Source organism: Lutjanus erythropterus, chromosome 10 (genome assembly GCF_056507025.1).
Source record: "Lutjanus erythropterus isolate fLutEry1 chromosome 10, fLutEry1.hap2, whole genome shotgun sequence".
Taxonomy (NCBI): Eukaryota; Metazoa; Chordata; class Actinopteri; order Lutjaniformes; family Lutjanidae; genus Lutjanus; species Lutjanus erythropterus.
This window is the reverse complement of record NC_139326.1, coordinates 20,727,924-20,744,045: the sequence shown is the minus strand read 5'-3', so window position 1 is coordinate 20,744,045 and position 16,122 is coordinate 20,727,924. Positions and strand designations below refer to the sequence as shown.

General features: G+C 38.7%; 2 protein-coding genes across 3 annotated transcripts; one reads left to right on the top strand and one right to left on the bottom strand.

The window, feature by feature from the left end:
• The first annotated feature begins 725 nt into the window (after positions 1–725).
• Positions 726–3,188, top strand: LOC146320386 (granzyme A-like). The gene is made up of 5 exons (XM_084729530.1): positions 726–810; positions 980–1,124; positions 2,162–2,297; positions 2,560–2,835; positions 2,933–3,188. Exons 1-5 carry the CDS (start codon positions 759–761, stop codon positions 3,089–3,091), a joined length of 768 nt encoding a protein of 255 aa, XP_084585656.1. The 5' UTR covers positions 726–758; the 3' UTR covers positions 3,092–3,188.
• Positions 3,189–9,072: 5,884 nt separating this feature from the next.
• On the bottom strand, positions 9,073–15,280 carry areg (amphiregulin). 2 transcript variants are annotated; one of them, XM_084729528.1, is made up of 6 exons: positions 15,107–15,280; positions 14,215–14,391; positions 13,118–13,346; positions 12,791–12,961; positions 11,556–11,669; positions 9,073–9,434 (listed from the first exon to the last, which is right to left on the bottom strand). In XM_084729528.1, the coding sequence occupies exons 1-5, from the start codon at positions 15,141–15,143 to the stop codon at positions 11,576–11,578; spliced, it is 708 nt and encodes a 235-aa protein (XP_084585654.1). In that variant the 5' UTR covers positions 15,144–15,280; the 3' UTR covers positions 9,073–9,434; positions 11,556–11,575. The 2 variants fall into 2 exon arrangements, with proteins under 2 accessions (XP_084585654.1, XP_084585655.1); XM_084729529.1 differs by having other exon boundaries at positions 14,215–14,388.
• Positions 15,281–16,122: the final 842 nt, after the last annotated feature.

Below are 16,122 nucleotides of genomic sequence, written 5' to 3'. Positions count from 1 at the left end.
AACAGCCAGGCTGTCAGAGATGCGAGGTCTGAATGTATTCAGTCTTGTATTAAAATGACCCAACTTCTTATTGTATTACCTCAAATAACAGTTTCCTAATGAGTTTATATTGTCAAGATATGACAGGAAAGGTTTTGTAATGTTTTTGTATTTGTATGGATTACTTGGAATAATGTAGTATGCAAAAATGCGACACAAGGCAAAATATGTTTTTGTTTTTTAAAAGTTTAGAATATAAGACTCCGACCCACTATCATCTGCACTTTTCATCAAAGATTTAATAACATTGTTGTTATTAAATCTTGGATTGCAAGCGCAGAATACAGTTTTTTTTTTGTTTATATATATATATAAACAATTATTCCTACAATTAGTTTCAGTTTCTCAGATTTTCATGTCATGATGTGACACTCATAAGTGTAGCTGAATGCGTTGATGACAGCAGTTGCAGCTGTTCCACACTGGGCCCACCCGTGCTGAGGTCTCTGCACCCTGATGATACTGTTTCACGTAAAAAAAGCCTCCACCACACAGCGTGTGAACAAAATGGTTAGATTGTCTGGTAAATGATAAAAACTGTCACCACAGACCTCTTCAAGTTCACACAGACACCCATGTCATGCCTACGTCCATTTTGCTGACTCATGCATTTCCACGGTCAAACCACATCCTTTGAGCTGAACACATAAAGGCATGTGTGTGCATGAAGGTGGGTTTCAGTGCATTTTTCATCACATCAAAGAGACAAATCAGAGGAAATGTTCTGCGCAAGGGGTTTCATTGTTTTTATCTCTCTCATTGTCCAGACAAGTATGTATTATGTTCTATATACTGGAGTAATTTACTTTATCATGTGTTGATCATTCATGTATACATGTCTTTCAACATTACAGTGCAGCCAGTGCAGAGTGATGTTGACTAATTTGTGTACCTTTTTTTGGGGGTCAAACTAATGAACTGCATGTGCTCTGCATTGAAGGTCATGGCGCTGAGATTATTGGAGGGAAAGAAGTGACGCCCCACTCGCTGCCTTTCATGGCTCTGCTGGAGAACAATAATGGACCGGTCTGTGGAGGAATACTGATCAGCCCGAAATGGGTCCTCACTGCTGCACACTGTGTTGGGTAAGAACAAGATATATATTTCTAGAATTATCAAATGTCAAAATATGCATTGAAGCTAATGTTTTGAATGATATAAAAGAGATTGTGTAATTATTTGCTCTTTAAAGTAAATATTTGTTCTCACTATCTTATTTAGGGGCATAGGCCTTTATGACATAGTGAGACTGCTTTACACACTGTAGTGTGGCGATTAGTCTGGCGAGAGAGCTCATAGCAAGACTATCAAGATAAAGGTTAGCAACATGAAAGCTCATGACAGACAGACTTTTAAAATGGGAAGAAAAATCATGTGGCTGTCACTTCAAGAAACCAAATCCGCTTGAGACAAAATCTGCTCTGGGAAGTAAACAGACAAGAGATTGTTGATGTTGTCATGCTGACCTTTATTTCACTAAAATTCAACATGTAAAAAACTGAAGTCCAATCCATGTCTGCACTGTGGTCTTGTTGCTGCAGTAGATAATATAAAATGAGAATTTACTTCGGGTCAGAGTCTTCAACCTTGCCGGATGAAGATTCCTCCATTATTGGATATTAAAACAGATCTATAAATGCAAAGTTCTGCATGTACACATTCGACTATGAGAGCAGAGGATAAATATTCCAGTTTTTTTTTATCGGTCTACACCCATGAGAGTCAGTTTCACACTTTCAACAACTATTGCACAGTCATATCAGCTCTGTTTGATGGCAAACTCTGAGTCTCAACACATATTAACAGGGAGCTTATTATTTTATTTTCATTATTTAAAAGTCACCAGCATATAAAAAAGAATGCCTCTTAAATGCAAAATTTCCTGAGGAAAGACTCCCATACCCTCAGCTTTGGTTTTGAAATCCTTCCTGTTTTTAAGGTCTCAGGGTCAGCATGTATGGCCCCACCACATACAGCAGTTGGCCTTTTTATTTTTCTCACCCCTGCCCCTCAGACACCCTGAGTGTGCTGCTGAATCATCATTTCATCATTAGTTTACACACTCCTGGCATGTTAACCTTTCGTGAGCTTTAATCAAACCATGTGTTTCCTGCTCTCGTAGCATTAAGAAGGTTTTGCTGGGGGTGCACTCCATCAAAGAAAAGGAAAAAGATTCCAGGCAGGTCCGAAAGGTGAAGAGCTTTCCTCATCCCTGCTATGATGCTACTGATAAGGTCAATGACCTGATGTTGCTCAAGGTAAGGTGATATTACCAGCAGTGATTTACAGCCTACATCAAGCAGATATGCAACAAAATGTGGGTCAAGATGACTGAGAAACATATTTGTATTAACCCAGATTTTGCTAATTAAGATTGTTATATCAAGAAATAAAGATGCCATGAAAACTGCAAACCAAATTTGATCCAAATCAAAAAAGCAAATATAAAGTCAGACTTATTAAGGTATCATACAGGCAGTCAGCAGCATCTATAAGTAATGCTCATTTTCTGAATTTCAGCTCGACAAATCGGTGAAGGAAACCAAGACGGTGAAATATCAGCCGTTGGCTAAGACCATCAGAGAGCCAGCAGGTGGCACCAACTGTCTGGTAGCTGGATGGGGGAAAACAAACAACAGTGCCAAGCAGATGTCAGATGTCCTGATGTCTGTCAATGTGACTGTGGTTGACAGAGTGAAGTGCAACTCTCCAGAATATTACAACCTGAAGCCCGTTATCACCAGCAGCATGATATGTGCAGGGTCAAACGGTAAAAACAGAGCTGATTCCTGTCAGGTAAGAGCACTTGAATGGCCTGTCACCACCATAACATCACCTTCACTGCAATGTATGCACGTAAACGTGACGCATCATGTATTTATTCTGTCTCCAGGGAGATTCAGGAGGGCCACTGCTGTGCGATGGAGCACTGGTCGGGGTGACTTCTTTTGGACGGAGGTGTGGCGTGATGAAATATCCTGGAGTCTACTCTTTTCTCTCAGAAAAACAACTCATCTGGATCAAAAATACTATGAAGAAGTCTGAAATGTAACAAGCCCTCCCAGTTAACTACTCTGTATTCTTGGTCAATTTAACCATTAGGGTTAGGTTGCCAGTTGGTTGATTGGTTCATTGTTATGCTCTTGTCCACCCAGATTCTCATTGGTTGGATCGAAATCGATTAAACTTTGTAATATAGGTTTTGTACAACATGACCCCCACACAAATTGCAACAGAAACTCTTTCAGTTGTTCTGGTCTCATAAATATGTCATTTATAACATATCAAAAGTCTTAAGAAATGCATGTCAGGGGAAGTATTAAAAAAACTGGACTCTGTGATGACAAAATTTCCTGTTTCCTGTTCCTCGTGTTAAAAAACAAAATTGCTTTATGATGGTTTTCTTGTTCAGTGTCGACACTGAAGCCTGTTCCCTGACACTTTTCTTTCTCTAATTCAGAACGTAGTGCAGACCAACTGTGATGACACAAATTCTGTTGAGTTGGTTAATGTTGCAATAAGTGTGAGGTTGACCCACACTTTTGGGTGAAATGTCTAAACTATTGTGTTTTACTGCCCATATGTCAGCTGCTGTCATTTGCATGTTGTAACTAGTTCATAATTGCATTACTTCCAAAGCCAAAGCTGAGCATTTTTGTGCTTTTATTTTCCTGCTTAACACAAATATATGGATGTATTTTAAAAATCAAGTCATAATTTCTAAATTAAATGCAGAATTACCCCAGGGGGTACTTCTGGTCGTTGGATTACTGCCTCTGCTGCAGTAAAATCAGGCCAAAGGCAAAACTGATTTTTTTTTTTAAGCTGTACCCCAAAGAGCTGTCTCTTTTTAGATGAAACGCCAAAGTGATGTTACTCACCCCGTCAAACAGACAGATTTACCAATTCCTGCGTCAGAAGCTTAAAATGACACTGAGACTTCAACTCAGGTCTTGTAATTATGTTATGTAAGTACTGACCCATATTCCTGCTTGAAAATCACAAACCAGCGACATTTTCTCTTGTCTTAAAAAGAAAAATATGAATATTTCTTTCTGTTTGTCTCTCACAATGGCTTCTCATTACAGTGTTTCACTTCTCTGGTTTCATGTCGTGAGATGAAATTAAAAACCTTTGCCGTCTCTTAATCTTGTTGTGCTTCTGTTCCTTCGCTTTTAAAGGTCATCTGTACATGATGGTAAAATGTTTCCTGCTACATGAGACAATTACAGCAAATTACAGTCAACACAGACATTGAAGCATGAAGTTCAGAACCACAAAGAAAACTTGATGTTCAGACCACAACGCAAAAGACAAGTTCACACAGCGTATCTGAAGACCCCAAACAGGAAATGTGCAAAAATGTCACGTCACAATGTTGTGTAAGTGCCATTAACATAAGACATTAACAGCAAACACGTCCTCTTCCAGTACCAGGAAATATTAGCCGTTGTCATCAAAGTTGGCACAGTAGCCAAACATTCAGGAAAGGATTATTCATCAGTTCCTTTGTCTCTCTTATCTAAAATGCCGCTGTTCACTTTTGTCTTTGTAATATTTGCTCCCCACTTTAAATTCTTGTGGGTTTATTGTGTCGCACGGAAATCAGTTTATAGCCGACTAATGACATCTGTAGGCCTACACCCTGTTTTCATGACCTGGGGATTTACTGTAATGTGTCACTGACTCCCAGTTTTCACACCAAACCAGTAGGTGGTGCTCTCTGCTGTGCTTAGTGGTGCTGAAAATGATGGTCAAGATAATTTCACTCAGCTAAGTACGACTCAAAATGACTTTAATAACTACTTAATGTTAATGAGAGATAGATAAATAGAAAAATTCTATGTTTAATGTTATTTATTTTGATCCCTATTGGCTACTGTGACAGTATGGACACACACACTTCAGTGAAAATGGTAAACTTTATATCCACTTGTGACTCAGTCAGATTAATGCAAAACATAACTCTACATCACTAAACCCTTAAAACAAAAAAACTTAGGTTACATTTCTTGTGACCAGATCAACTAAATACTGATTATTTTGTTTGTTTTATTTGAATAATATATAGATACCTGTAGACTAAAAATGATCAAGCAATTCACTAGAAGAAAAGATGAGATGGAGAAAATATTAACCTCAATGTAGAAGAAATATGTTTTTAATGCTTTCAAATATCCTTTTAATTATCTTGCAACATCTGGGGAGAATTTTACGACCCAGCTGCGAGTCAAGTGCTGCTCTGCACGATACTGTATCACTCGCTGATAGAAATTTGTCGTACCCTGCCAAGATACATTTGACTCAGCATGATTCAGGCACATGTGTTGGAACTGTTTGGCAGGTGAGAAAGATTTCAGTCAAACTGCAAATCTAATTTGGTGATATCCAAGGTTTTATTTTGAATTGGGCTATATTTTTAAAGTCTGAAGAGATGAAATGATCAAGTGATTAATTTCTTTAAAGTAAAGACCTGTGGAAAGTCTGACAAGAGCAACATAAAATTATGAAGCAGAAATTTAATCTTTCCTATCCTCTTAATTTTCTTGCCACTCTTCAGGTTTATCTCATGACCCTTTCAAAAAGAGGATTATAGCATTTTCCATCAATATCAGGTCTTTAAAGGTCAAAACGAGTCCTATTTAGCTACTCAATTTCACGTCTTTCTGCTCAAAAAAACTTACATTTAATTCTTAACAGAACTGAATGGGTGTAATTAAATAGATCAAATTGTTTTTTAACATAACAGAAGTTTACACAGTTTATGCTGAGGAGTCTATCCAATAATCGTAGAGATATTTCACACAAAAAACCCAGTGTACATATGGCTGCAATGGTGGGAAAATCAGGATCATCAAAGAACTGATTGTGCCTTCCAGCAACTAAACTGTTTTCATAATTACATTCAATGTAATTCCTGACAGTATTATAATCACAAACAACATTTATTTAAAACAATATATTTATATAATGCGCAGGATTCACAAGGAGGTGGTTGGTGTGAATGGCAGGACTACAAAGTACAGGACTTTAACACCACAGTCCATGATTTGCATCCAAACTCAAAAAGCAGAAGCACTTTGGTTATGGAAAGGAAATCATTCTGGGTAGGTGTAGACGATTAAAGGGGTTTTGTTATGGTTAAATATTAATTGACCTAAATACATTGCATGTCTCAAGTCACTACTGACTTTTGAATAATGTTGTAGTCAAATTAACCAGCTAGTGTAGTGCAAGGATGCCTGTTTTGGCAGAAAAAAACAGGAAATACATTTGAATTTTAATAAGATTGTATCAACATTTTTGAGGAGAACTGACAACATTTCCTCATCAGGTGTAATTCCTTACACTACTATCTGTTTCTATAATTCTGATCTGCTCCAAAATTTAATGGGTTCTTGGCTCATGCGTCACCGTTCCACCAAAGTGTTGTGAAATTCAGGCCTGTAGTTTTTCCATCTTGCTAACAAACAGACAAACGAAAAGTACTGAAAACATAACCTCCGGGGAGGAGGTAAGACAAAATACTTACCTTGGCAACTGACCTGCTCCCTTGAAAGAAAAAGAAAAAAAAAAAAAAAACATTACCACACCCAGGAAATTCCAGCAGGTCCTTTATTTGAGCTTTGAGTAAATTATCACTGACCAACCATCTGCTTTTGTGTTTACTCTGTTCCCATAGTCACCCACAAAAGCTCCAGGGCCCACCTCAGTGCCACCGAAACTATCACAGCTCACCACACCCTTATTAACTTATTTTGTCAAATGGATGAATGCACAAGCGTTTATGAAAGTTTTTGGTTTGTTTAAATAGTAATTTCTGCCATGGAGATCTCAATCTCTTCCTCACACACACACACATGAGTAAATGTTTACCTGACCTTGCATCACTTGCGTGTGTTGGATGAGCCCACCTTGCCTCGCCTTTTCCTCACTTCACTCATGACGTAACACACACACACCAACACAGGGTGGAATCTTGTTTTATGAAGGTGACTGTAAACGGTTGTATCCCGGCAGGTGAGTCATAGTCATCTTTATATGCTAATTTAACTGTAAACACTGTGTACGTCTGCCTTAACACAGCGGCCCAAATATAAGATTATATATATATATATAAACATTTTTCAACATGTGTTTTTGGTAGAGGTTTAGATTTTTAAAAGAATAGTTTGACATTTTGGAAAATACACTTCCTGTAGCTTAGCACAAAGACTGGACGCAGGGTGGAAGAGCCTGCCAGATTCCTAATGATCTATTTTGGATTCAAAACACTCTGCCTTTCAAATCTTTTATAAAGAAGGAAATGCATCAAACAGAAGTGACCCTCTCACACCAGTAGACCCCTCCTCATTTCCTGTCTCCTGTGTAGTTAAGCTATGCGCTATGCTCTGTTGAAAAGAAAACCAAATTTTTAAGATGGTTAATTATGTTGCTGGGGCAAAATATAAAACTGACATATATTTACATTTTAAGTCAGCTAATGTTAAAAAAAAAAAAAAACACTAGCTAACTAGCTGACTCATCTACTGCTGCTCTCAAACGGGGTTGTATTTGCAGTGATCGAGAAGAATTTTCTGAAATCTCTAAGTTCATGAAACATGTACACAGCTTCACATTTGAAGGCAGCATTTATCAATAGCAATTTTAAAAAAATTAGGAGAAAAATACATTCTTTGATATGCCTGCAAATAAAATTCCATAATCAAATAAATATCTCAGCAGACAACACGTCAGTGTGCTGAAGTTCTTTTCAGAGCGTGGAATTAGATTATTTTCACAACTTTAAAGCTATTAATGGCAAAATAAATAGAGAAATAAACAAACTTGGCATTGTGATATATGTGTGAACATGTTAACATGATATAGACGGGTAACTTCATAGTAGTAAATCAGAAATCTATCTTTTATGACTATTCTCTGCCGACTGCCGTTTAGGTCCAGGAGTCAAATGAGGCTTTCATCATCCATTCAAACTACAGTTTCATTAAAACGGCCACCAGAAGGTCTGTTTGACATTCTCATTTTAGGAAGGCGGGGGACGTACAGCCCGTGGCCCACTGGATGTTTTGTATTTGAAATGTTTTGTGCATTTATTGATCCACTTTGATCTGTATCCTATAATGCACATGTAATGACAGCAAACTGACTGAATGTGGAAAAGTTGTTGAAATTGCACTTACATTGGACCATTGAGACCATTTTCAAAATGTTTGTGTACATCTTTAGACTAAATAAATATTTTTTAGGTTATTATACAGTGGTTTTAATGGTCTGGCCCACTTGAGATCAAATTGTGCTGCATGTGGCCCATGAACTAAAATGAATTTGAGGGCCAACATTAAGCTTGAAATCTAGTTATCTCCATGTAGTTGTAGCCTTTAAGTTTGTCTCACATTTTGGCGTTTCCTGCTCCTGATTTCACTCTGTGCTGCACGTAAACAAATCTGCGTCTTACTGCGTTTATGTGAAACTATGTTGCCCTCTTTGTGCACAGTCTATTCTAGGCTCTTTTGTTCTGAACCATCTGATTATGTCTTTGTTTGTATTTGCGTTAGAAGATTCCAAGTTATTCCCAAAATAGCTCAGACCAGACACGCCACTTCTTCTCCCACTCCACCTGTGCACCAGCACCTTGTCGACTTATTCACAAAGCTTTGGACGTCACTGTTCAAACACTGCAGTGCCTTAGCAACACAGTGGTTGGTTAACTTTGTGTGTGTGTGATTGTGTACAGTATAAATCCTTGTCTTTGGAAATGATTTATCCTCCAAGAATCAAACACTAAAAGAAGTTATTTGAAGTTTCTGCTTGTCACATGCTCCTACTGTAAAAAAGACTTTCCAGTCTCTCATGCTTCTGTGTTGCTCTCATTCCTCTGCGAGCTTCTCTCAGGGTTATTCTCGTCTGCTGAATCTGTGTTTGGCTAAAACGCCGGGGTGTTTGTGTGAGCAGGCCGCAGAGGTATGGGATGCATCCACAGATGGGAATGTAAACAGAAAACTCAGGCAGAGATGCAATGACAAATAAGACTTTCACATAACACTGAGACTCTTTATTAGTGATCAAATCCCATCCCTTTTCCAGAGTGAGATGAAGAACGTTTTTATCTGACCTATAAGAACAGCAGTGCAATAAATAAGACCGAACCTACAGAACGCCAAAGGACTGAATGCTCAGCATTCGCACATAAAAGGCATCATAACAATAGTCCAACATACAAACACTCATACAGTAGTTAGCAATAAATAATCACACTAAATAAATTACATTCTAACAAGTTCTGGACAGTGTTTTTTTTTACAAAGCATCTAATGAAGCAGTCTATTCACTCTACTGCTCTCTCAGGTGCTCTGACTCCTCCGCTGTGCTTCTTCTTTCAATCGTACAGCTGGCTGAGGAAAGATGGAGAAAAAATATAATGTCAATAAATATTGAAAGATACAGTAGAGACAACAGTGGTCAGAAGAAGACAAAGTTAACATTCTCAATTTCACTTTTTTTTCTGGCACACTCTGATGAAGAACACTAAGCCAAAGAATTAGTTTATTTGTTGACATGGCCAGAAAAAAAAAAAAAAAAAAAAAAAGTACAAAGTAAAGTCATTTCTGCAGATATTATTTTTAAAGCCACTTTGTGTAGTTTTAAGTGATTATAACAATTTTTTTAACGGTTGTTTTACAAATTTTTCATTCTTTTTGGGGGGCCAATTGTTCATCCACGTTTCATAAAGTTGAAGACTTTATGACTTTAAAACATTCATAAGACCATTATGACTACAATTTAAGACCTATTTAAGTCCATACTGGGAAAAAAAGTACAAAGGCTATTAAGGAAAATCTGAGTTGCTACAGAATATTCAGTACAATTTGTTTTTCTCCCAAAACACATTTAAAAGTGAAACTGAAGTTAATACAACTTTAAAAAAGTAGCACAAGTTCATCATTTTTTAAGACCTGTCAAGATTATATTTAAAATATTTTCAGGCCTAAAATTCAGATAACTGCATTTTAGACTGCTTAAGGAACCACAGAAACCCTGTAAAAAAAAAAGACATCAGGGCGAGAAAAACAGATGGTCAGAGAGTTTTAAACAAACTCTTTTGAAAGAGAAAACAGTAGAATTATTAATCAAACCTCCCATTGAACACATGGTTCAATTTACAGACCAACTTCCTGGTTCAACTTTGACCTACTGGACTTTGCCTCTATTATTAACAGCATTTTGGGTGTGCTCACTTTCGTTTTTTACCTTCAAATAAAGTTGTTTAAATAATCTAATTGTCTAACTGCTCTTTTCTCGTCATTGTCCCGCCAGACTTTGTCGTAACAATGTCGCTGCCAATATTTGGTGAGTACAATCTTATCATAACTGATAGAACTGATGGCTATCTATGGCTAACAGCTAACGGCTAATGAAAAAATTCAAATAAACCACTAAATACATTTATAAATGGATTTAAATCAAAGTAATAAACATAATTGATTCATGGGAATATAGCCAATAAGTGAGACTATAATTCTACAACACTGAACCCTTTTTTGAGCCAACAATTTACAGGATGAAACTCAAATTTCTGGGAAGTTGTTAAAGTTATGAAGTGAGTCTTTACTGTATGTGTGAGCCAGACTTGCGTTTCTCAGGGAGGACACTGAGCGACATGCAGACTATGAGGAGAATGCTGCACGGCTGCGTTGTTTGTCTCCAGGCTAAAATTTTCAAACACATGAAATCTGTGTGTGAGTGTGCGTGTGTAGCTCAGTGAGATCAAACCACATGTAAGCACACACTAAGCTCTCACAGCGAGGTCATCACGTGTACAGTCAGTGTGTCAGCACTGTCATTGTTTGGACACACAGGTGAATGTGTGCGATCGGGCGCATGGTTTTTCTTTACGCTGGTATGCAGCGCAAAGATGGGACAGGCTGAGACACTCCGGGTTAATCCACACTAATTCCTCGAGTGGGGATTCCTCTTTGCGTGATGCAACTCGCTCTGTTCAACAACAACAACAGGCGTACGGGCTCTTCTGTCACTCTCTCAGCCCACTCTTTCCTGTTCGGCTTAAGGCTCACGTGAGCAGAGGCCAGACACCGCCCTCTGAGGACTTAGGCAAGATTTTTGCATGAAGTATATCACCAAATATCCGCCACCAGAAATTCAGCAATGCCTGATTACATGTGCTTCACATGCTTAACATAGCCTCAGCTTAATGGGTGAAGGTAGACATTGGAGACACAGTGGATGTGTGAGTTATAACTTGGGCCTTTTTAGTTATTTAAATAACCTGTAACCCTACAAAATACTGTCATATGAAGTAATCCTATGCATCTTATGATAGAGCTAATACACCATTTGATCCTTACGACTTTGCTCTTGTAGTTTTGGTTTTGGAGATGGTAAGAAAAGGAAAGCCATTCAAACTCCATTACCCCGTGCACACTTTGACATGAGCATGAACTCATTTTATGTTGTTTGGGTACACACTAGTGGGCGAAAACCTCAGCGACACCCACCTCATTGTAACTTGACGCCCTCACACGACAACGTCCCCGATGGGTTTCTGTAGCTTCTCCTGCTCTGTGCTAGTTCCCAGGTAGGATGCCAGGAAGTTTTTATGTGACCTGTAACTACAAAAGACATCCAACGTCAGTATAAAAGCTTCATGTGGTTATCAGATGATCACTGTAAAGGAAGGAGTGCAGAGTCAGTTACATGGTTTTGATCCTGCTGAGACAAATGAAATGTGTGTTTTTGTCGTATTTTGGCAGGAAGGCAATAAGACTTTGGCAATAAGATTACGGTGTTACAACAGCACTATCATTTTCTGGGTGTTTTGATCAAGAATGAAACTTGGTGTGAAGTATACGTGTGGCTAACTGTGGCTGTAAAGCCTTAATTGCACTGCTTGTTACTGGACTATTGACTTTGGCCCACACTCCAACAAATGCTGTGACTTGGTTACATATTGATAAGGAAAGTGATTACACAGTAAATGACTTGTCACATATTACAATAAGTAGCAGACTGTAGTTTAAGAGAAAGTATGAATTAGTCATACGTCCATTGATCTATTGCACAGATGTCACCAGACGTCGACAATAAAGGTAAGAATTAGATGTGAAAGCGGTTGAGGTCATTACGTCCATCTGATGAAGGTGGTGAGCAATACCTCTATAGTATGGGTGTGTTTGGGTGTGTTAATGTGCTTTTTGATGTGTCAGTGTGTCCAAATGCCAACAAGTGTTTCTGGGCAGGATGTGTGTGGATTGTGTTGAGATTTTGTCAGGGTGTGGGTGGTTGCCTTCATGCATGTGCACTTGAAACTTCAATAATCTGCCCCACAATAGTTTCAAAGAATGAAGAAGAAAAAGAGAGCTTTGAACCAAACCACTGGCATCAGGTCCGGTCTTGCTATATTGCCAACTATTGTGTGAAGTGAAACTCATGTAGAAGAGACTGACACTCACTTTTGGTTAGGACACAGTTTCCATTTTTTATGGACATTACCCTCCCCGATAAAGACCTCTTTATTTCTTTATCATTTTGAGGAACAGGACAAATCTAAAATGTCTTTCCTGTCGCCATCTTCCTTCATGATCTGGACTGATGAGTTGGGAGCATTTTTATACCAGCCCAGATCTTAAACCCAGCATTGTCACATGTTAAATCATAACGACTTTTCCCTCTAAAATAAAACTGTTTTAGCTTTAAAGAGTAAAATGTGTGTCTGTGTCACATGAATACTCACTGAGCACAGGTCATGAGCAGGATGGCGGTGCAGCTGATGACTGACAGGACCACAGCGATGATCACTAAGACCGTCTGAACCAGCTCAGTAGTGTTGATGCGATCGGAGTCAGTTCCAATTGTCTCCAAAGTTTGGATCCCACAGCGCTCCCCATCGTAACCTTTCATACATCTGCAGAGTGGTGAGTTAACAGAACAAACAGATGGTACATCAGAAAGCTTGAAAGAGGTTTAAACTTACTGCTCACATACAGAATGCATTGCACCAACCGTGGAGCTCAAATTCACACACATTCAAACACAAAAAGTGAAGTGATGCTGTACTCACATGCACACCGGCTCCGTCAGGCCCTCGATGTACTTGCAGTAACCGTGAATACAGTAGCCCAGGTGGGTGGAGGTGCAGGGGTCCTCTGTGGTGCTGAGGGTCGACGTGTACCCGTCGGTGAAGAACGTGTGCTCAGGGTTGAAGGGAGTGGTGTTTCTGCTCTTGTGCTGTCTCTTCTTCTTGCCTTTGCTTTTCTTCTTCCTCCTCTCATCTCTGCTGGGATGTAAATCTGTATTGTGGGTGAAAGTACAAGTGAATTTGTAACTATAATGTTTATGGTATCATTCACTTTAAATTTTTAGGCGCAGATAGTTTTCAAATTAATGAGTCTTCCATGTAAACCAAATTTATGCTTTCAATGCATAATAATCGAGGCCTGCCACTAGAAATCTCTCACATTAAAACAATAAACAAAAGACAAAGTTTGATGACTTTGTGAAGTAGTGTGGGATTATGGGAGACGTTGGTTTTATTTATGTTTTATTCATGTTACATTTAGGTCATGCTCACCATGTTTTCATTGAAGCTACAGTAACTTGTGGCAAGTACAAAACACACATTGACCTTGAATAAATTCTGTTTCTCTCAGCGGTTTAATCAATGACAAAAGCTATTATCTCTCAAACAGTGACATTCATATTTGAATGTTATCATGTCTTTTTAATTTTGTGACAATAAAACACAATTTCAGTTCAAGACTTATCAGTCAAGAAAATTATTTTGTGATCAATGTTCAGAAAACTATCTACTTAGGAGGGAAAAGAGTCTTTTTGTCTGCATTTCTTGATGAAACATTTTTACAGGCACTCTTTAAACAAAGACTATTCCTTACAGGTCATTATAGCTTGATATTTTTCTTGGAAAATGAGAAGAAATTGGCTATTTTATATTGCAGTATCACCTTTTCATGCAAAATAATGCATAGTATTTCAATTCAAGATGTTTAAATATAAAAAGAAGTTAAGATAATTAACAAAGACATTCAAAAAAACTGCACACATCACTGATTTGTGTGCCTTACAATATAAAAATCTGTGTACGGCAAAATAAAAAAAAATCATTGTCAAGAGGAAAAAAGATATTTGTGTTTGTCGTACCCTGAAGGCTAAAGTTCTCATTGTCTCCTCCTAAAAGGTCCTCATCTATTTCCAGCTCATCGTCGTCGCTCAGCTGACTCTGGAGGCCCTCCCCCGAGGCCGGACCCCCAGTGACCACAACGAGATCACCGGAGAGCGTGGCCTCAGATCCCTGAGTACCAGGAGCGCCACAGACTACTGAAAAACCAAGGGAAGGAGACACAGAAAAAAAATAAATGATGATAAAAATGATGATCATATGATGCAGTTTCATACTCAGTATGGAGGATGTTCTTTCAAAACTAGAAACTAAGGCTAGAACCTGTTGTCATGAAGAGTTGAAAGTTTACTTTTCTGCATTAAAAGGAAACAGGAAAAAGACAATACATTTGGAAATTAAATGTTCTTATTCTTCTTCTATGGTCACCTGAGGTTGCTTGGTGACTTTCTATTGACATTGTATTCAGAAATCTTAGCCCATTTATATCTGACTCATGCATTCGTCTTAAATCATCCAGAGCAATCTGAGCCTGCAAATTACACACATACTGTATTAACTAAAACCAGTACAACCAGTCCATATCCAGAGCCGCACTGTCCCTGACTGCATCGCTCACGGCAGACAAGAACAATGATGAATAGAATAAGACTCAATCAATCAGACATGTGAAATATGTTGACCTTTTGCAGCGCCTGGTGATGTTGTACAGTAACTTAAACAGGTGATAATTTGGTCTCTTGACACTTCTGACACAAATTATCACCCAACAGTTTCTCTCCTCCCTGACAAGTCCTTACTTGCAGGGACATTTCTGTCTTCTTCTCCCAATTTCATTGACACAGTCTCTGCACACACACACACACACACGCACACACACACACACACAGAACACAAGTACAAGTCCAGACTTACCGAAGCACAGGAGACAGGTGAGGACGAGAGTGTTCATATCCCAGGAAGAAGAGCGTGGTGGAGTGTATGACAGGCCTGCGTTGATCTGAGGAGTGTGTCAGAGTGCGTGATAGAGTGTGTATATGTGTTGTGTCCTGCTGATAGAGGTTGTGCTTTGCTCTCTTTACCTCCACTGGGTGCAGCTTTTATAGACCAACGCCTGCCTCTCAACTCCAGGGAGAAAAAAGGGTGTGTGTTTTGTGTAAGAGAGGGCAATAGATGCAGTTTTGTGTGTGTGTGTGTGTGTGTGTGTGTGTGTGTGCGTGTGTGTAAATATGTGTGTGTTTAAGTGTGTGTCTGTGTGTGTGCGTGGGCATTTACACACATTTTTACAGAGTTATCCCAGAGGAGGAAAGAGACGTTCATGTAATAAAGGTGTGTGTGTGTGTGTGTGAGTGTGTGTGTGTGTGTGTGTGTGTGTGTGTGTGTGTGTGACTAATGATTAATCTGCCTCGGGCCACACATTCTGCACCTCCTGTTCTCACTCATGACGAGACTTCTGTCGGGGAATAATGAGTCTAAACGAGACTGAGACACAAAGCAGTTTGATATATTCTGACTTGTTTCTCGTCTCCATTAAAACACACACAAACGTTCACTCCTGCTGCTTTAACTGTTATTGCTTCCGCACGTCTCCCTCTATGGTCACGAATAAGGCCATAATTACAGCGCCCATCTATTAGTGGCTCACACACTAACACTGTTCCCATGTGAAAACTTATATCTCAAACAAGCTTATTATAATTAACTAAAACTTTAATTAAAAAACTAAAACTAGGTGTGAAAAAGTTATAGGGGTAGTTTGGGGACACAGTCAGCAACAAAAGGTATTTTAGGCACTTAGAAAAAGTGTGTACTGTATTTTCATATCTTTACTTTGCTGTCAGACAGCCTTTTCCAACGAGAAACCGGCGTTATGTAAGCCAAACATCACTCTCCCCAAACCAAATTTTGTTGCTGACCCTGTCCACAGCAGT

Excerpts from the sequence above, each read along its gene's own strand:
- LOC146320386 (XM_084729530.1), top strand. The coding sequence starts at position 759 with ATGTTCTGCGCAAGGGGTTTCATTGTTTTTATCTCTCTCATTGTCCAG. Across the intron at positions 1,125-2,161 it reads ACTGCTGCACACTGTGTTGG|CATTAAGAAGGTTTTGCTGG; the intron begins GTAAGAACAAGA and ends CTGCTCTCGTAG. Across the intron at positions 2,298-2,559 it reads ATGACCTGATGTTGCTCAAG|CTCGACAAATCGGTGAAGGA; the intron begins GTAAGGTGATAT and ends TCTGAATTTCAG.
- areg (XM_084729528.1), bottom strand. The coding sequence starts at position 15,143 with ATGAACACTCTCGTCCTCACCTGTCTCCTGTGCTTCG. Across the intron at positions 12,962-13,117 it reads CTGACGGAGCCGGTGTGCAT|ATGTATGAAAGGTTACGATG; the intron begins GTGAGTACAGCA and ends ACCACTCTGCAG. Across the intron at positions 11,670-12,790 it reads CTGCTCATGACCTGTGCTCA|TTACAGGTCACATAAAAACT; the intron begins GTGAGTATTCAT and ends TGTCTTTTGTAG.